General features: G+C 39.6%; 1 protein-coding gene across 8 annotated transcripts in view; it reads right to left on the bottom strand.

Annotated features, from left to right (window-relative positions):
* Positions 1-9928: 9928 nt before the first annotated feature.
* The window catches only part of JAK2 (Janus kinase 2), an 87143-nt gene continuing 79283 nt past the window's right edge, over positions 9929-17788 (bottom strand). For all 8 annotated transcript variants that reach the window (XM_032675335.1, XM_032675334.1, XM_032675333.1 and 5 more), the window contains 2 exons: positions 16387-16500; positions 9929-14176 (listed from right to left, as the gene is read on the bottom strand). In XM_032675335.1, coding sequence (XP_032531226.1) covers positions 14069-14176; positions 16387-16500 — 222 coding nt within the window. In that variant the 3' untranslated portion in view covers positions 9929-14068. The remainder of the gene's footprint in view (positions 14177-16386; positions 16501-17788) is intronic.

Raw genomic sequence — 17788 nt, 5'->3', positions numbered from 1 at the left:
TGTATTCTGGGTGATTTGGGGAATTTTTTTCACTGTGGGGGTATTTGTAGTGTGTTATTTGTGGGTGTATGTGTAGTGTGATTCAGGTCTGACTTTAAGCTCCTTGAACAATGCCCAAAGGCATGGGAATAATTCACAGCAGTACGTAACAACAGGTTTTCCATCTCTGTTGCCTGCTACTGTCTTCTTTTAAACCTCATGGAACTTTCATGTAAAGCATTATGGAATGTGTTGATTGTGGTATAGTTAGAGACAAGAACCTCAAATAGTGATAATGTGTAACTTTGACCATAGATAGAACACTAATTGTGCCTCAGAGAACTGTCTAGCAAATCCCAGAGACCTGAAAGATACATCTCCCTCCTAAACTCTGGTCCTATTTGGTCCATTCTTTACTTTGCCAGTTGTTTAAACCAGAGAGTAAAACAACTAAATTCCTGAGTTATTGTGAGATGTGCTTTTTTTTTTTTTTTACCTTCACTGACAGGCAGGAAAAAAATGTCTATATTTCTACCTTCTGACAAAGCTGGAGACAGACCTAGCATTAGCACTCTGAGATTTAAGAAGATTTTCTGAGCATACTGTCTTTCTTCCTCAGCGGGCAGCAGAATCTCAATAGATTTCCTACTTAGCAGAACAGAACCTGGGTAAACTTGTATCACATCTGCTGCTCTGCAATCACTCACACATGTCAGCAAGTAGCTGGAAGAGGGTCCTTTCCTCGTTTGTACCACACTGCCATTCTGTCATTGCACAGCTTTTATGTGTCTTGGGAACGAACACCCAAAATGTTGGCTTCTTTCCCTGGATTTTAGTTCCAACAGACTTATTTGATTGTTAGACTGCTTTGTGCCACCTGCTTTGTGGTCAGGTCTTGATATTAGATAGTGCACTGTAACAGTGTGCTTGTCCAGTCCTCTTTTCTTGCCTGCAAACTCTAGAGAACCAGCACTAATGTGAAGGAAAGTAAATTCTCTAGTCTGTGCATCAACCTCTTTTTCTTCACCTAAGCTCCCTGCTACTTACATTTTTCCTCAAAGTTTCCTATACTTGATTTGCATTGCTAAATGTTCCTCAGCTGCAGCGTACTTTCTTATTTAAACCTTAGAGTGTGTAAAGCCAGAGGTTTCTCCATGATTTTTCAAGAGCACATCATTCTTAACGCAGCTGAGTGAGGTAGTGTATCTCTCATGTACAGAACCTCAGATGACAACAAAAACCTGGCTGCCAACCTTTGTGCTTTGAAAAATTCTGGATACCACCCTTCAAAGTAGGCCAGCCAAACAGCCTCCAGACAAGTAAGCTGCTTTGTCTTTTCTGGGTCACCTTCTGTAGATTGTAATGTTTGACCTGAGATGCTGCAGCTCCTTTCAGTTTCTGTGAGATCTCAGCCAGCAAGTGATGCATCCCTTCTGGCACTGAGGAGTGCCTCATCAGGAGCTACTTTGTCCAACAAGAGAAAAACAGAGTGCAGCAAGATCACACTTCCTGCCTCTGAACCAGAACAGGGTCATCATGATTTCAGCTCTCCTAATATCATTCCTCAGTGGCTTATTTATTGAAGTTGCTACACACATGTGACAGCAATTTGGTGTAGTTTGTCTCTGACCATATGCTTCTGGCACTGCAGGTCATTGAGTTCAGCAGCAACTAGTTTTGACACCAAATGCCACTGTTGAAATACTTCTCTGTCTATATAGCTTTGCGTCTTTTTGTCCCTGTGCCGAGAGATGAAATCTGAGGTGTTTCCCACGCAGCAGCACAGTGCAATGATACACTTTTCCTCCTGCTCGTTTTTCATTTGAGATCGTAGCACTGGGCTGAGGGCTCCCATGCAGTGCCATGCTGCCCACAGCAGTCTAGCGTCCTCTGTGCAGAGCTTCTGAGAGGCAGAGACTTCAGTAGGCAGGTCAAAATTCCTGTCCTGCTCATATGGGGTAGATGTTGGCCCGGGAGCCATTCAGTAACATTAGTAAATGGCTGATGTGTTCTATGATGGACTGATGACAGCTAGGACACCTTCCTGCCTTAAGGGATGTTAAGATTCATCCCATGGATCCTTCCAGCCCTGAACAATGTAGGCCAACTTACTTGAATAGCAATGCAACTTTTCAGAACCTCTTAAGGTTTGTAGTAGTATTGCTGCACTTCCATTGCTGAGCAGAGTTGGGTTTTTTCCACACCTTGTCAGACTTCCTACATTCCCAACATTCATCCTAAGTCTCTCAGCACTAGTTCTTTTGGTTTTCTTTCACCCTCATTGAGTGCTGCATGGGTGTGGGGGTGTGTGTGTGTGTGTGTGTATTCAAATTAGAAGGCTCAAAATCTGAATGGACTATGAAAGAAGGCCTGGTCTTCTGTATTGTTCCAGTTGTCCAGCAACCAGTCAGACCTTATTTGCCAGATGTGAGTGTAATTTAGCTTAATTTTTAACCTTTGTTTATTTTTTGCAGGCTTATCCACCTAATAAAAGAGAAGCATTCTCAGCTTTGCTTTTGGAAACTTAGATGGCTTCCAGCCCAGCACTGAAGAGTGTGGGTACAGCTTCCTGCCTGTTCCCTCAGCTGCTTGTCTGCATTGACTCTTCGAGCTGCAGAGTGCAGATATCTTCAAAGAGCTACGCTCAGAGACCACTTTTTATTCATTGTAACCTCATCTTTCAATGTCTACATGTCCTCTTTCCCAAGATTTTTAGACTACGCTGCAATTCCTGGCATTTATATGTGGAAGCACACTTCCAAGTTCTTGCTGTGCCCTTCAGACTCCTCTCTTGGTAGACCCTTAGTTATTACAGCTTTGTCAATCCACTCTCAAGTACACGCAAGCTTTTTCTCTTATTGTGGCTCCAAGCTTGTCCAAAATTTCACTCAGGCAACAGCAGCCATCTCAAAATTCGTCAGTCAGCTAGGTTTGAGTTTGCGGAGTTCTAGGCCACACAGAAGGGCCATATTGGAAGTTAAAATCATTATTGATCAGGAAACAGCCTGTTAAAAAATAGGCTCTAGTGATGATCGGAGCTATGCACCTATTCTAAACCCAAGCCTCATAAAATCACAGTGACTTGGACTCAAAAAAAAAAAAAAAGCACCGGTCCTGCTCATGGTATAATTTTTTTTCATGGCAGCGTGTGTCTGTCACTGGTGTGCATTCCTAACTTGGCTTAACTATTGCCTCTTTCAGCCTTGCAGCATTGAGGTGTTGAGGAACACATTCAGCACAGGTAGCTTGGTGTGCGGCTGCAGAGCGAGGTGCAGATTGAGCTCTGGGTTGTGGCAGCCAAGACAAGAGGCCATGAACTGGTGCCGAACTTTTGTCTAATAAAGGGCATGGGGGCTTGTGGCACCAGCCAGGTGACTGGACACTCAGAGACAGCAGAAGCCAAGGAGGAGGACTGAGACCTTCTAGTGCACTGACTGTGATGGTATAAAAGCCCAGGGATTCCTGTGTTCAGGGTTCTTCCTTGGAGGCACCAGCTCGGGCTTTGACTGTGTTACTGATAAGAAAACCTGGTCTGACTGAGTGAGAATGAGTGTGTAGGGAGTGAGGCAGGACACCCATCAGCTCACTGGAGGTGCCCACTGTAAAGGGGCTTTGGTCCCAGCAGTGAAAGTCTTGGGCGGTGAGACTGTAACTGCCAGAGTGGCTCCTGAATGGTCAGACACAATAATCTCTTAAGTTTTACCTTTGAGTCTAAATTTAACCACAAGCTTAGATTGTGGCTAAACTAAATCAGTTGACCTGAACGGGTAATTGGAGGATCCAAAAATAACCCCATGACACAGCCTTCTGCTATCAACGAAGAGGTCATCAAGGAGCAAGGCTCTTCATTGCTGCATATGGGGAGAAGATGAGATACAATGGTGATGAAGCGAAACATCAGAGGTTCAGCTGGCAGACAAAAAAGAAGCCTCTAGCCCATGAGGAGAGCCTGGCAGCAGGGCTAGGATCCAGGAAATCTGTGCTGCCTCCAGCCTTGAGGAATTTTCAGGTCCTGTCTGGGTAATGCCTTGAGGAATTTTCAGGTCCTGTCTGGGTAATGCCTCAAGGAGCCTGGTAGGACCATACAACTGATCCTGCTGTGGGCAGGGTGTGGGACAGGAGCCTTGCTGAGGTCCTGCCAACCTGCATTCCCCTGAAATTTCCCCTGCAGGAGTGCAGACCAGGATACAAACCATGGAGCCACATAGAAAACAGGAATTTATATAAAGACTTATATGTGGAAGGAAGTATTTTCCTGATGTGGTAAGCTGACACATTATAGTTAACTATATGTAAGTCTTTATTCATTATATGCTGTGGTGGGGGGAAACAGTTTTCCCCCTGAAGTTATAAAATGGTAAAACCCCAGGGGGTGGTGACGCTTGAAGTTTTGATGTTTTACCCAATGAGCGCTTCTGCAAAATATAAACACATCACAACCAGAACGGAAGAGAAGGTTGTTGTAGTTGTTGTTAGAAGAAGTAGCCATGTTGTAAAGCCACGGGGAGAGAGGGCAGGAGCCCCTGGGGGGCTCTGGCCCCCAGCCCCGGCTGGTGGGGGCTGCAGGGACTTGGAACAGCGTAAGGCTGAGCTAAGTACCTGTGGCTGAAAGCTAAAGAAGTTTTCTCCACCATGAGTGAGCAGAGACAGAGCAGCAGCAGCATCCAGAGATTGTGGCTAAGAGCCAAGAGATAACTGAAGAAGCAGCAACAAACATGTAGCCAAGGAAGACACAGAGTTGTCTGAGAGAGCCGAGAGAGAGCCAGCAGCAGAGAGAGCACAACTAAGCTCTACAGAGACCGAGTTGGGGTAAGAAACTGAACCAAAAACCCCAAATTCCTTTTGTGACCTTTCCTAAGTGGAAAGGATGGACTCCTACTGAATGGAAGTCCTAAAACTGCAGCAGCACTGCAGAAAAGAGCTGAAAAGCTCAGGCGTCCTGGAAAGCTGGACCGGGACGATTAAAGGAATGCAGAGGGGGTGACCTTGCCCCCTCCTCACAGCTGCTGCCAAGCTAAGCTAGCAGCCTGAGACAGAGCACAGGAGCTCTGGTAGAACTTTTGAGGCAAAGGCTTTCAACTGAAAGCTGCCCGAGATGTTCTGACTCAGGGGTGAATCCCCTGAGGAAGGGACCTTCATGGGGGTCTTACGCCCCATGATGTGACGTGGTGACACGAGTTTTGTCCCTGCTATGCAGTCCATGGAAGAGAAGACCCTTGCTTGGAGACAACAGGCTGAGGGGTTTGGATACCCCTCATATGTACTGGCAGATATCCAGATACAAATGCTGCATGAGAGGAAGAGAGCCTGCTGCCTTAGAGACTGCTGCTCTGAAAGTGGAAAAGATTATTTCCTTCTTCCCTCCTGGACTTTTATTTGGAGGGGAGAAGAGATTTGATCCATTGTAAATACTTTTATGTCATGGTAGAAATAGTTAGGATTGTATATAATGTATTGTAGTATTTATTTGTACAGTCATTATAATATATATTCCCTTTCCCCCATTCTGAGTCTCGTGTGGTGTCTGGAAAACCCATCTCACATTGGGTTGAGATGTGGGAGGGGGTTTGGACTAGGGGATTGGATTTTGGGGTTCTCAAACCATGACATATGCTGTTGTTCATTATATATGAGCAGATAACTACCTTATTTATATCTACACACACACTAGAATTAGTTTATTATGTGGTAATGCAAGAGGACAGGAAAGAGGAATGGCTCAATGTCTTAAATCATATTCAAAATCATGCCCTAGTTGGCATGATAGAGATTTGGTAGGATAGTTCACACAGGCAAGTACAGTCTGTTCAGGAAAGATAGCTAAGACTAAAAGGGTATTTCAAGGATGTTTATTCTTATTATTTAGTCCAGAAGGGCTTTTGGAATTTAGAGTGACTAAGTATTTCTCAGTAAAAGCAATATTGCTGTCACGTAGGAGATTATGGTAGGCTGTAAATAAAGTTGTTAATGGAGATGAGACTTTCTCTGTGTGATCAAAGGACTTACCAAAAGCATAAAAACTTCATACTAATGGGAAATTTCAATTACCATTTTGATGAGAAAGTGATACAGAAGGACACAGACTACCCAGAAAGTTCTGGAAAGGTGTTGAAACACCCTGTATAACATGGAAAAAACACCTGGAAGGTAATGTATTATTTAATTATAACCTCTACAAAAGATATAGCTGAGAATGTGAACACAGAGGACATCATAAGAAAAAAAAAAGACCAACATATAGTCATAAGTTTTAGAAAATTAAGGAGTATTAAAACATATAAGGATATACATGCAAAAGCTGCTGTAAGCAGACTAGATATTAAGTTTGATTTACCTTTTTATTGATAGATCAGTGTTTTTGAGAAGCCAGTTCTAATAGAGACCTGGCTGAGAGTTTTAATAACATAGTTAGAAAAGTCTATTGATCTGATTAGAGCTCAAACATCTGTAGCTCAGGCAACAAACCAGCATCAACATTTAACAGCTGCTTTTTTCAACTGCTCCTGATGTAATTGTTCAGCTTTTGTTGTTTCATTGTTCACATTAGTTGAACTCAATAATACAATCGTAATCGTGAACTGGAGTTCTGGCTGGGGGGAAATTACTGCAATTTTAAGTGAATTGCAATACCTTTGAGCTAGGTACTCAGATAAATTTAACTAATTTAAAGAATTGATTGGTTAATATTAAATTTTCTAATGAAGTTTTCTAAAAATGATGTAAAAATTATTACATATACATAAAGACTAAGGTTAAAATTAGTTTTTTAGGTTCAGTAAAAGAGTAGACAATATTATAGTGGCAGAGCAAAATCATTAATAGCTATTACATTTGTAGGATTTTTTTTATCTTAAGAAATTTATAATATGATTGCAGCTGTATTATAGAGGGAATAAAACAAGAATGTTAATTTTCTTCCATCATGCACCATTAAATCACACACCACCTAGGTAAAACTGATTGTACATACCTAAAATATTTCTACAGATCACATACTTTGAACTTAAACAGGACTTTTTTGCTATCCTTGTTTAGGTAGTCTGATTTATGGTACTTATAATACAACTCTGCAATAGTATCCTTTTTTTCTCATGGGATATTTAATCTACCTTTTGGTTCTCCCACCTTTCCAGTTCTTCTGAGAGTCTTTTAAAGGTGGCAGGTATATTTATTGAAGTCATCTGACACAATTACATTCTTATTGTCTATTATTAAAAAGAAACAAGTTGAGATCTCTTGTCTGTATAATCAGGTGCACTAGTTCAAGACCCAAGATTGTCTGAAAATTTTAAATATTCCATTCTGTCATTTGTTATGCAAGCAGAGTACCTTTGAAATCTTCCTCTTTGTTCAGTCATGCAATTTGAAGATCTCAAAATACAGGCATAGAAAGCAAATTTGGATTAAAAAAGTGTTCTGGAGAGATCCAAAAGTTTTGCCTAGGTGCCTAAGGGAGAGGTACTTAAAAAAGACAGAGTTCCCATTCTAAACTTAAAATCCTTAAAACTGGTTCTTAGTTGAATCTTAATTTTAAAGCCATCTTGATTTCATAGAAATTCCTATTTCTCAGTACCTATGCACTCCTGTGGCTTTTGTTGTTGCCCCAAAGCATTGGTTGGACTTGATTATCTTAAAGGTCTCTTCCAACTCTGATGATTTGACGATTCTGTGATTTTACTAGTGCATTGCTTGGTGGTTGTTTCAGATGGCAAAGCCCAGTCTGATGCAAAGCCCAGTCTGATGCCAGAGAAGTGTTTGTTTTCCTACTTGGCACCCAGTGGCTCTGCCTTAGTGGCCCTTAGCTTGGTGAGTGAGGTTGGCAATGGGAAACAGGCACTGAAATGAGTAGTATGCTGCTGTTTGGGTGGGGCATCAAACTATTAGACATTGCTGTTTAATATATTAAGCAAAGCAAGCGTGGGACAGGCTTCTCACTCTCTCATCTTACACATCCATATAAAATTGTCTCAGACCAGTCCCAATCATCACCCCCATCAGAATTCAGTCTGGGGACCACGTCCCTTCTTCCCACCTGCCTTACTGTAGGGCTTTTAGGTGGCAGCTCAGTTCCAACATGGAGCAGCTCCACCTCAGTCACATCTATCTCAGCACATCCTGCCTCTGTGTGCTGCTGGACTTTGATAACCCCTTCTGTATGCCTTCCTGCTGGATCACAGCACAGTATGCTAGTGCTCTGCTCCCTTCCTGTCTCAAAGCAAGGCTTCACCTTGTCCAGCACAGTCACAGTCCTTGTTGGGCCGCTCCAAATCTGTGCACACTTACCAACTGAGCACACTGGTGGGAGATGCTGACTGACAGGCTCCACAGCCACAGGTACCCAGGGGCCCAACAGTCCCAACACAGGAGCTAAAGCTCCTCTAGGGCAGGATCATTCATCCATATCATATTGTTCCTTTAATAGCTTGGTTGCCCAGACCCTTGCAACATGGGATGTCCCAAAAGCTATTGTAAGAGACCACGATATGTCCATATCAACTGCTTTATAGCCCTTGAGTTATACACCTTACAGCAAAGTAATAAAACCTTGCTTAGACCTGAGAAACAAAAAGCATATCCAATGCCTTGATGGTGTGCAAGTGTTCTTTACTGAGATCTTCACAGATTTGAAGTTGCATCTCATAAAGACCTTTTAATATTGGATACCATTATGCTTTCCATTTATTATTCAATCCTTCTGCAAAGAAAAGAATTCTAGTCAAAAGTATGGATGCAAAAAGTAGGGAAGCTCGATTCCACCTATCCAGTCATCAGACTCTGTGGTCGTGTTCTAAATAAAACCTCACTCCTGCAGTTCTGGGTTAGAAGCTCAAATACACTTTCTGTAGTTTTTGCTGATCTTCCCTAGCAATTAAAATTTAGTTCAATTAAATAATCTTTTTTTAATGACAACATTACAAAAAATGAATTAGCTATGTCACCAGTCTTCACCACAGCCATGGCGCAAAAGGATGCACGCCAAAAAGGTGAGTCCAGGGCTCGTAAAGGCCTCATGGAAAGGTCCTCTACTCAATGCCCTTGTAAATGCTTGATTGTCACACAGCTGCTTAAGAGATGCAGGGATTCCTCCCCCTGTACCCTGCCCCGGCCCTTACACCACCTGTTGTGTCTGACAGTGAGTAAGCCTTGCTCCCAAAGCTCCAGACTATATGTGCCTTGGGATCTGTGTATGGCATTGACCCAATATCAATAACTGTGAACGAGAATTACTAAGCGTGCAAGCTCTTTTCAAAACCCCCTTGGAGCACAGAATAAAATCTTCAGGCAATTTGCTCTGAGAACAAGATACCTTTTATGTGTGGGAAGGGATAACTGAATTAGCTTAATCGTTACTTCCATTACAATAGAGGAGATTAAGTATATGTGTCTGCATGCTTGTATTTGAGTGTGTATTTTCCATTTTGCCATTGAATTTCTCAAAATTTAACAAGAGCATTCAACTCTGTTCAAGGAAAAGTGGTGGTGATTTTCATGTAAAGTTACAGGAAAGTCATATGGAAAGATGACAAAGTAACGCAAATCAAGACATTGGAATTTCTAACAAACTCTTAAGAACTGTAGCCTCATAAAAGGCAATCTCTCTTAGCCATCTCTGCCTTACAGACTCACGTCTCTCTAAATACTGAGAACAAAAGGAAGTGCTTCTTCATCCCAAATTAATTAGCTTAATGAAAACTTTTTTTTTTAAATTAAATAATTAAACCCCACCTGTCTTATTGTTTAGGGAACACCCAATATACTATCTTTACTTTGGTACAGCTAAGTTTCTTCCAGAAGATAAACACTTCATATGGCTATCCTAGGAAGGTCACAAAGTTGTATGTACTGTGTTCTACTTCTTTAAACAGATTGGTTCTCTTCAGCAGGGACTTAAACACCAGTAACAAATTTCAGGTATTGTATAAAAGAAAATGCTGGCAGGCCTGTGCCATTCATTGTATTTAGTTTTTTTATTTGCACTATCCAAACTCAAAAGAAACACACAGTTAAGTTTCAGGTATTGATACACGGTTTTCTAAAAAATATCCCTTTCATGTTCTCTTCAGTGAACCATGTGCTCAAATGTTTGCAGTTCAACCATAAGTAGCAGGTGCCTTCTCTCCCCCCACTTCCCCACCGCCAAGGGACTTTCTCTACTTTAATATAAAGTACTGTAAAACTCTTATTCAAAAAGAAAAATTCAGAAGAAAAATTCTTAACCAAACACCTTTTCAAAATTGTTGTCTGGCACGGCACAACATTAAGCAGTTTCTTTTGGTATAGTAATTCTTGTAACTTTTTCAGTCAGGTTAGGTCTCTGTGAGTATTTTAGACTTAAGGCAGACAATACGCAGTTTAGAAATACATTAGCACATATTTGTCATGGTATGGCATTTTCAGTAGACATCGGTTTTTCATAATTCAATGCGCATTTCACATTTCAGAAAACTTCTTCAGTGTTGAACTTCAGCCTTTTTCCTTTAGTCTTCTTGATCTTCTACACCTCTACTTTTGCTCTCAGAACTCTATCCTCTGGGTATTTGTGATCCTGCATTCCTGAAAAGTTAGCTTGCTTTACAGAAGAGTCACATTTCTTCATATTTCATACAGTAACATCTTTTCCAGCACAATTCAAGGCAACATCTCAACGAAATGCAACAATTAAAAACTTAATTTTGGGAAAAAACACAGGTTTTACATATATTTTTACAGTTAAATTCACCTGCACATTTAGGAACAACTATATCAACTATGGAAGCTTTTAACCAATACCAGGATTTGACAACAATGTGGGTTTTCTGAAAATTCATTCCTCCTCTGGCTTACTACATGACTGTTGCAAGTTTGTGGAATATATTTTTAAAATAATTTTGAAACTTAACATCTTTATACTGATAGACAACAAACCAATATTATACTACACAATACTTGATTGCAGAGATTCTATAAGATATATTGTGCACTTATAAAAAATTCTTTCATTTCAAATGTAAGTGCAAAGCAACAGTTAATATTTTAATTCTACATTGTAGGAGCAGTCATGTATACATAAACCAGCACTTTTTCTACAAAAACAAACAACCAAAACAAAAAACAAAACAACAACAACAGCAATAAACCCAAAGCCCATCCATTTGCATTTTGGGTAGCGTAATGATTACACTAAAGTATGACAAATGCAATGCCAGCTGAATAAAGTTTCTAAAACAAAGAACTTAGGCTGTTAATACAAAGGCTATATAAAAATATGACATTAACAATGCTACTGTAGATCTGAGAGCTTTCAAAATACACTGGTTTTTTGTGGTTTTGTTTTGTTTTTTAAAAAGTTACACCATTGGCAGTAGCAAACTCAGCAAAATCACTGCATTTACATCCTCAACAGCTTTTTGAGAAAACCTTTGGGTCTGCTCTGGGATCTCAATATCAACACTGCAGATGACCAGACATCCCCTTAGAGTCCTAAGCGCTACTTGGTCCTATTCACCCAGCTAAGAACACTCATACACTCACCACAAATGATCAAGCCCTCTGCACAGGCCTCTGGTTGTTACAAAAGACTATATGTTCCTGACCAACAGCACAAAATTATACTGCAGTGTAAAGATATGGCTTTCTCTAAAAATGATAAAGTATCAAAGTAAAAAAAAAAATAAAATTCCACAAGACACTTTAAAATTATTGTGGTGTTCAACACTACATTTATGCAATCAAATAGACTATGTAATCAGTCATACTGTAGTAGAACAAGAAAAAGACCTTTAATTCACTTGAAAAAATAGCAGACTGGAAGATTTCTTCATTGCATTACACAAACTTCCCTGAGATTTTTACATAAATTAGGTTTAGTCTACTACATATTGGAAACCAGTTAGCTACTGAGTGTCATACACTGCAAATTTTACATATTTCCTGCATATGTCATCCAGCTAAAATGCTGTTTCAATGCTTTAAAGCTTTATCTCCTTTTGTTACAAAAAACATGAACACACAACTGAGACTACAAATGCAAAGACATTTTTTGCACAAAATTTCAAATCTTCAAAGCAATGTAGAGAAATTGAGAAAACACGTTAAGTTGAACAAAGTACTTCAAAGTTCTTCGCCGCTTAAAAACTGACAGAAATTAGTTTGAAAAATCATTTGTGCAAGTGCTTGGTGGCAAGAAAACCAACAGAAATACTTTTAAATGCAATGGGCAGAAAGAGGGCTGATGCTGTTCTCCCTATTTAGCACTCTCCCAAATCTTCGTTCACGAAGCCTAGCCATGAATGAATGAAATGAACTCTCTCATACTATAAATTGTAATTTTGTAGGAGTGATTGTGGGAGAGAAAACATCATAGTGGTACAAAACACTGCTATACTGGCACTATGTGACACTAAATAAGGATTATTTTAAAAATTTTTTAAAAGTTGAGGTTCTTAAACTTTTGATAAGATGGATGTAGTAAAGCACAAATCTTAAGGACACCCCACAGTCAAAATAACTCCTCTGTTTGACTGATTCACTGCCACAAATTTTAAAAATGAACACTCGACTTTAGATACAAAGCTGGATGTCAGGTCAGTTTGCCAAGTTGTATATCCCCTTAATTGAACTTCTCTCAGCAGAAGTCCAAGAAGAACAAGGTTTGTACTTTGCAAACAATAATACTTAAGTAAAAACAAACAAACATGATTATTTGAAGTAAAAATACACAAACCCTGCAATTTTACTGCTTTGAGATATGAGATTATCCCCAAGTTTCATGCCTGAAGGCAAAACCGAAGCACTGTCTTGTTCAAAAATTTTTGTTAGACTTATTCCAAAATCTGAATTATATAGAATTCAGGTACCTCTGATCTCCTTCCAGTTCTCAGTAACTGGAATCATGTCCTTGCCCTCTGCTGATTGTGGAGCAATTGCACTTGTAATTCCTCCTTCCCAACAGTCTTATGTTGGGTATTACCACAGAAAGAAACAGGAGGTAACTTGGGCCACTTCATGACAAAAGAGGCTTGACGTGGTTGTGACTGGCCGTATCAGATACTGGGCCATAAGTATTCTTTTTCTGTACTGGAAGGAAGGTATAAGGTGATCATCTTAACAGCAAAGTAAGGAATTGTGAAATGGAGGGCATTTTCTAGATTTCTAATCCTGCTTTAAAAGTTCCCAATTTGTAGATACAACTATGACTGCATGAAAATTACAAAGATGGAAAGAATAAAAGAGCAGCATTTAAAAGCAGTATGTTTAGCTTTTTCTTATTCAAACTGAATACACTGCCTTGTATAAAAATGGCTTCACTTCTACATGTTATCACTGTATCTTCAATTCTATAAAGAGAATCTAATACTTACTCAACAAAGGAAAAGATGAGTAAGAAAAAATAGATAACATGTTTGCTTTTTCATTTTTAAATTTTCATGTAGAAGAGTACATTTTTTGGCTCTCCGAAGTATGAACAATTTGCTCCCTTTCTCTCAAAATACTTACAGTACATCACACAGCTTCACACCTCTTTGGATATACTGCTGGCTGATAACTGATTCAGACAGGTACATTAGAAGTTCCTGCATTACACAACCACTTCTATTTTGTTATACAGAGAAGCCATTTCTGCATCAACAATGAAAATATCATTAAACTGTATTAACAAACAAAAGTCCTTGTGCAACACACAAAACAGGATGCCAAGTCACTATATACTCAGTGTGGAAGGATTTCTAGAAGTCTAGAAAGTCTTTTCTCTGCATTTCAACAAGAACATACACTGTCTTTTCATCTCTAAATCTCACTGCATTATAAGTCACCTCTTTTTTGCATTGCCAAGTAAGGCAAATAATGGTGGTGTTGAATGACCATATATTTTATTTAGAAAAATAATTTCTCTTCCTGTTGAGAATTTCAGCATGTTCTCACAGTAACAAGTATATCCTGATAAAAAAACCCAGCGGGATTCCTCAGCATGCAGATTGAAATAGGATATTTGCCACACAGATTTTACTTCCAGCAAGGATAAGATGCACACATATGTCAATTATACACAGCAGACCAGGTACATTTTGTTCTGCATTCCAACACATCCTCTGAAGGAAGGGCAGTTGTCTCATCCACCCATGTTTTCCCTTATATGATCCACTCGCTGAGCAAGATCCCTAAAGGTGGGGCGCTGGGCAACATTATTGTTCCAGCATTCTTTCATGATAGCATAAATCTGCAGAAGAAACAAAGAAAATTGGTATTAGGTAAACACATAGTGGATATAGTTAATATGGTCCATAGAAGTGGTCCAAAGAATATTCAACTTAACTCCATGCTTCCAAGCAACAGCTGAAAAAGAGTGCCTAAACTCCTGCTGTACGAATCAGTTTATCTGCTTGATCCCAGTGACAGCAAGAAGTGAGGATAGGTGGCTCTGGAAAAGCCCTTTTATAAAAGATTTTTTTTAAGTTAGTAAAACTCAGCTAGTTTTTGAAACTTTTATGAGACTTATGTTATTTTGCTACATTTTTATCTTCTTGTCCGCTCTTATTTTTTAAAAGCTGAGAAGTGTTTAACATGACAAATACAAGTCTGACCAGAAATCGGATTTACAAAGGTAGTAATTCTAAATAAGCTTCCCTGCAAAGTTAACATATACTTCTCTACATTTGTACATTAAATTCCTAATTATCCTTCATACATAATCAGAAATAAGCCAAAAAATTTACTGTGCAAACTGAGCCCACTTCTAGTAGAAGTTGATTGAAATTATTTTTGGAAGATATTTCCACTACAATAATTATTTGGCAACAGTTTTCTCTTTGCTCAAACACGTACCTGATACCTGCTCTCAAACAACTTGTCAAGCTCTTCACCTGTACTCTTCTCATTAATTCAATCTAGATTGTTATTACCAATTTCTCATACTTTGAGCAATTTTTCACACATTGCTTAAGAACAATCTGTACAACCACCATGAAAGAAGGCAGAAACTATTCCTTATTTTTCAGCAAATTTGAAACACCTGCACTGACCAAGCTGCTTCAGCATCAAGTCTCTGCAGTTTGTAAACTACAAGATAAGCTGCTGTAAGCTATAGATATCTGGAAGACTTATTATCTGTGATTGTTGGCCTTTCAGAATCAAAATGGGACAAGCATGGTTTCTGACAGAGAAACATTTCCACCTTTCTTTGATATCTGGAGAAGCGTCAGACATTGAAACCTCTGTGTCAGTCACTTCCAGTGAAACAGATAATGATTATCTTACACATATGACATTCAGATTATCTACAAAAAGCCAAACCTTTGCAATTCAACAGTTGCTGTACTCATACACAAAATGCAAGAAAGGTTACTTCAGAGACTTCTCATTCTCTGTATAGACTTTTTCTACCCATGTGGCTTCCCTGCCCCACTTGCACCCCACTCTGTTAGACCGCTTGAGCCTGACGTCTCCTCTGTTGCCAATTCTGAATGAATTATTTCTCGATTTATTGTCAAATGCTTGATTTTAAAGGGATGCAGCAATCAATCTCAGCTAGAAGCTACACATTAAAAAACATAGCTATTTTAATTCCTTTTTTTTTACTACTGATTCACCTACACAGCCCTACCAGTTTGACTGAAGCTGACTTTGTGCACCATGCACTGAAGAATAGAGAACTACAAGGCTTACAAGTAGTATGAAAGTATTTTTTTAGAACATTTGGAGTATTAGCAAAACCAAAAGAACATTGAATTAATTTGTGTGCTCTGAGGACAGCTTTACACATACACTTCAGTATCTGCAAAGAACACGAATACCAGTCTGAGGACCCTGACCATACAAAATCTGTTTCACATATTTAACTGTGTCTACTGTCTGCAGGTAGCTCTTGGCTGAAAATACTTAACGGTGAATAATATACATGATAAACATGGCTATTCCTATGTTTGAGGAGGAAAGAGCAAGAGAATGGAAATAATCAAGATAAGGAGCTCTCTAAATTTTGGAATTAAATGTGGAAAACCTTAGGAAGTTAAGATACTACTCCTAAATGTTACAGACTTCAAAAGAATCCATAATTCACAGCTTTGAATGAGAATATTTAAAAGGGTCTTACATGGAACAAGTTCTATACACTAATCTGGTTGCCTTAATAAATTTATCTTTTTAAAATAGAAGCCTGAGTGCCCAAGTACAGCAGTCACTCATAATAGCCCCACTTCATGTATTTAGCAAGACTACATTCTAGGCTCCTGACAGAGTGCAAGCTAAAGAATCAGAAAATAAATATGGTTATATTCATCATGCAACAGATAAAACAACAGCACAGCCATTCTGCTTGAATAAATACTTTAGTAGTCCCAGTAGAATGAAAAACAAGTCTTGTATTTACCAGGCACTCAACCTAATTGAGCACCTTTCAGACTATAGTAACATATTAACACAATACTTCACCTCATCAGGACATCCATCTGGTCTTGGTAGTCGTCCATTATTCTTCAAAAGCTCTATCAAATGAAATACAATCATCTGCCCTTGTTTATCATTGCCAATCATGCGCATGAATTCCTGAAACAAAAGGCTAACTGTCATATATAATCTTTAAAGGAAAAAAGATGCTGCAATATTCTTATCGAGGGAAACTTCTTTTTAAGAATAGTAAAAATAACTAGAATAATATACAACAATGATAAAATTATAAATTACAAGTCCAGAGAACATATAAATAACTACCGATTTTAATTTTTTTAATGTAGAATAATAATATAGAATAGAATAAAATAGCATGATACATACACAATTTAAAGGAAAAAAGTGAAAAATCTTTAAAAATGTTGATGATCATCTGATGATCTGGCTACCCCAGACAAAGAGAAGGCTGAGGTTCTCAATGACTTCTATACCTCAGTCCTCACAGGCAAGTGCTCCAGCCACACCACCCCAAGTTGAGAAAGGCAAATGCAGGGACTGGGAAAATGAAGACCCTATGCCCACCGAGGAGATGATCAGGTTCAAGACCATCTAAGACCTGAATGTGTGCAAGTTTGTGGGACCTGATGAGGGAGCTGGCAGACAACATTGTTAAGGTGAAGATTCCGATGACTGGAAAAAGGGAAATATAACCCCAATTTTTAAAAATGAGAAAGTGGAAGACCCAGCAAACTACAGACCAGGCAGTCTCATGTATGTGCCAGGCAAGATCTTGGAGCAGATTCTCCTGAAAACTGTGCTAAGGCACAAGGAAAACAAGGAAGTGATTGGTAACAGCCAACATGGCTTTACCAAGGGCAACAAATTTTCGCCTGACAAATTTGTTGACCTTCTCTGACAGGCCTACAGCATTGGTGAAGAGCGGCATAGCAACTGACATCGTCTACCTGGATATGCAAAGTGTTTGACACTGTCCCACATGACACTCTTGTCTCTACATTGGAGAGACACGGATTTGATGGATGGACCACTTGGTGGGTAAAGAACTGGCCGGATGACTGCACACAAAGAGTTGTGGCCAATGGTTCACTGTCCATATGGAGACTGGTGAGGAGTGCTGTCCCTCAGGGGTCAGTACTGGGCCGATACTGTTCAACATCTTTGTTGGCGACATGGACAGCAGGATCAAGTCCACTCTCAGCAAGCTGGTGACGATACCAAGCTGTGTGGTTCAGTCAACACGCTGGAGGGCAGGGATGCCATCCAGAGGGACCTTGACAGGTTTGAGAGGTGGGCCTGTGTGAACCTCGTAAAGTTCAACAAAGCAAAGTGCAAGGTACTACACTTGGGTCATGGCAATCCCAGGCAACACCTACAGGTTGGGCAGAGAAATGATTGAGAGTAGCCCTGCAGAGAAGGACATGGG

This window comes from Chiroxiphia lanceolata, chromosome Z (assembly GCF_009829145.1).
Source record: "Chiroxiphia lanceolata isolate bChiLan1 chromosome Z, bChiLan1.pri, whole genome shotgun sequence".
NCBI lineage: Eukaryota > Metazoa > Chordata > Aves > Passeriformes > Pipridae > Chiroxiphia > Chiroxiphia lanceolata.
Note: the sequence above shows the minus strand (reverse complement) of the source record. Positions and strands in the feature narration are given on the sequence as shown.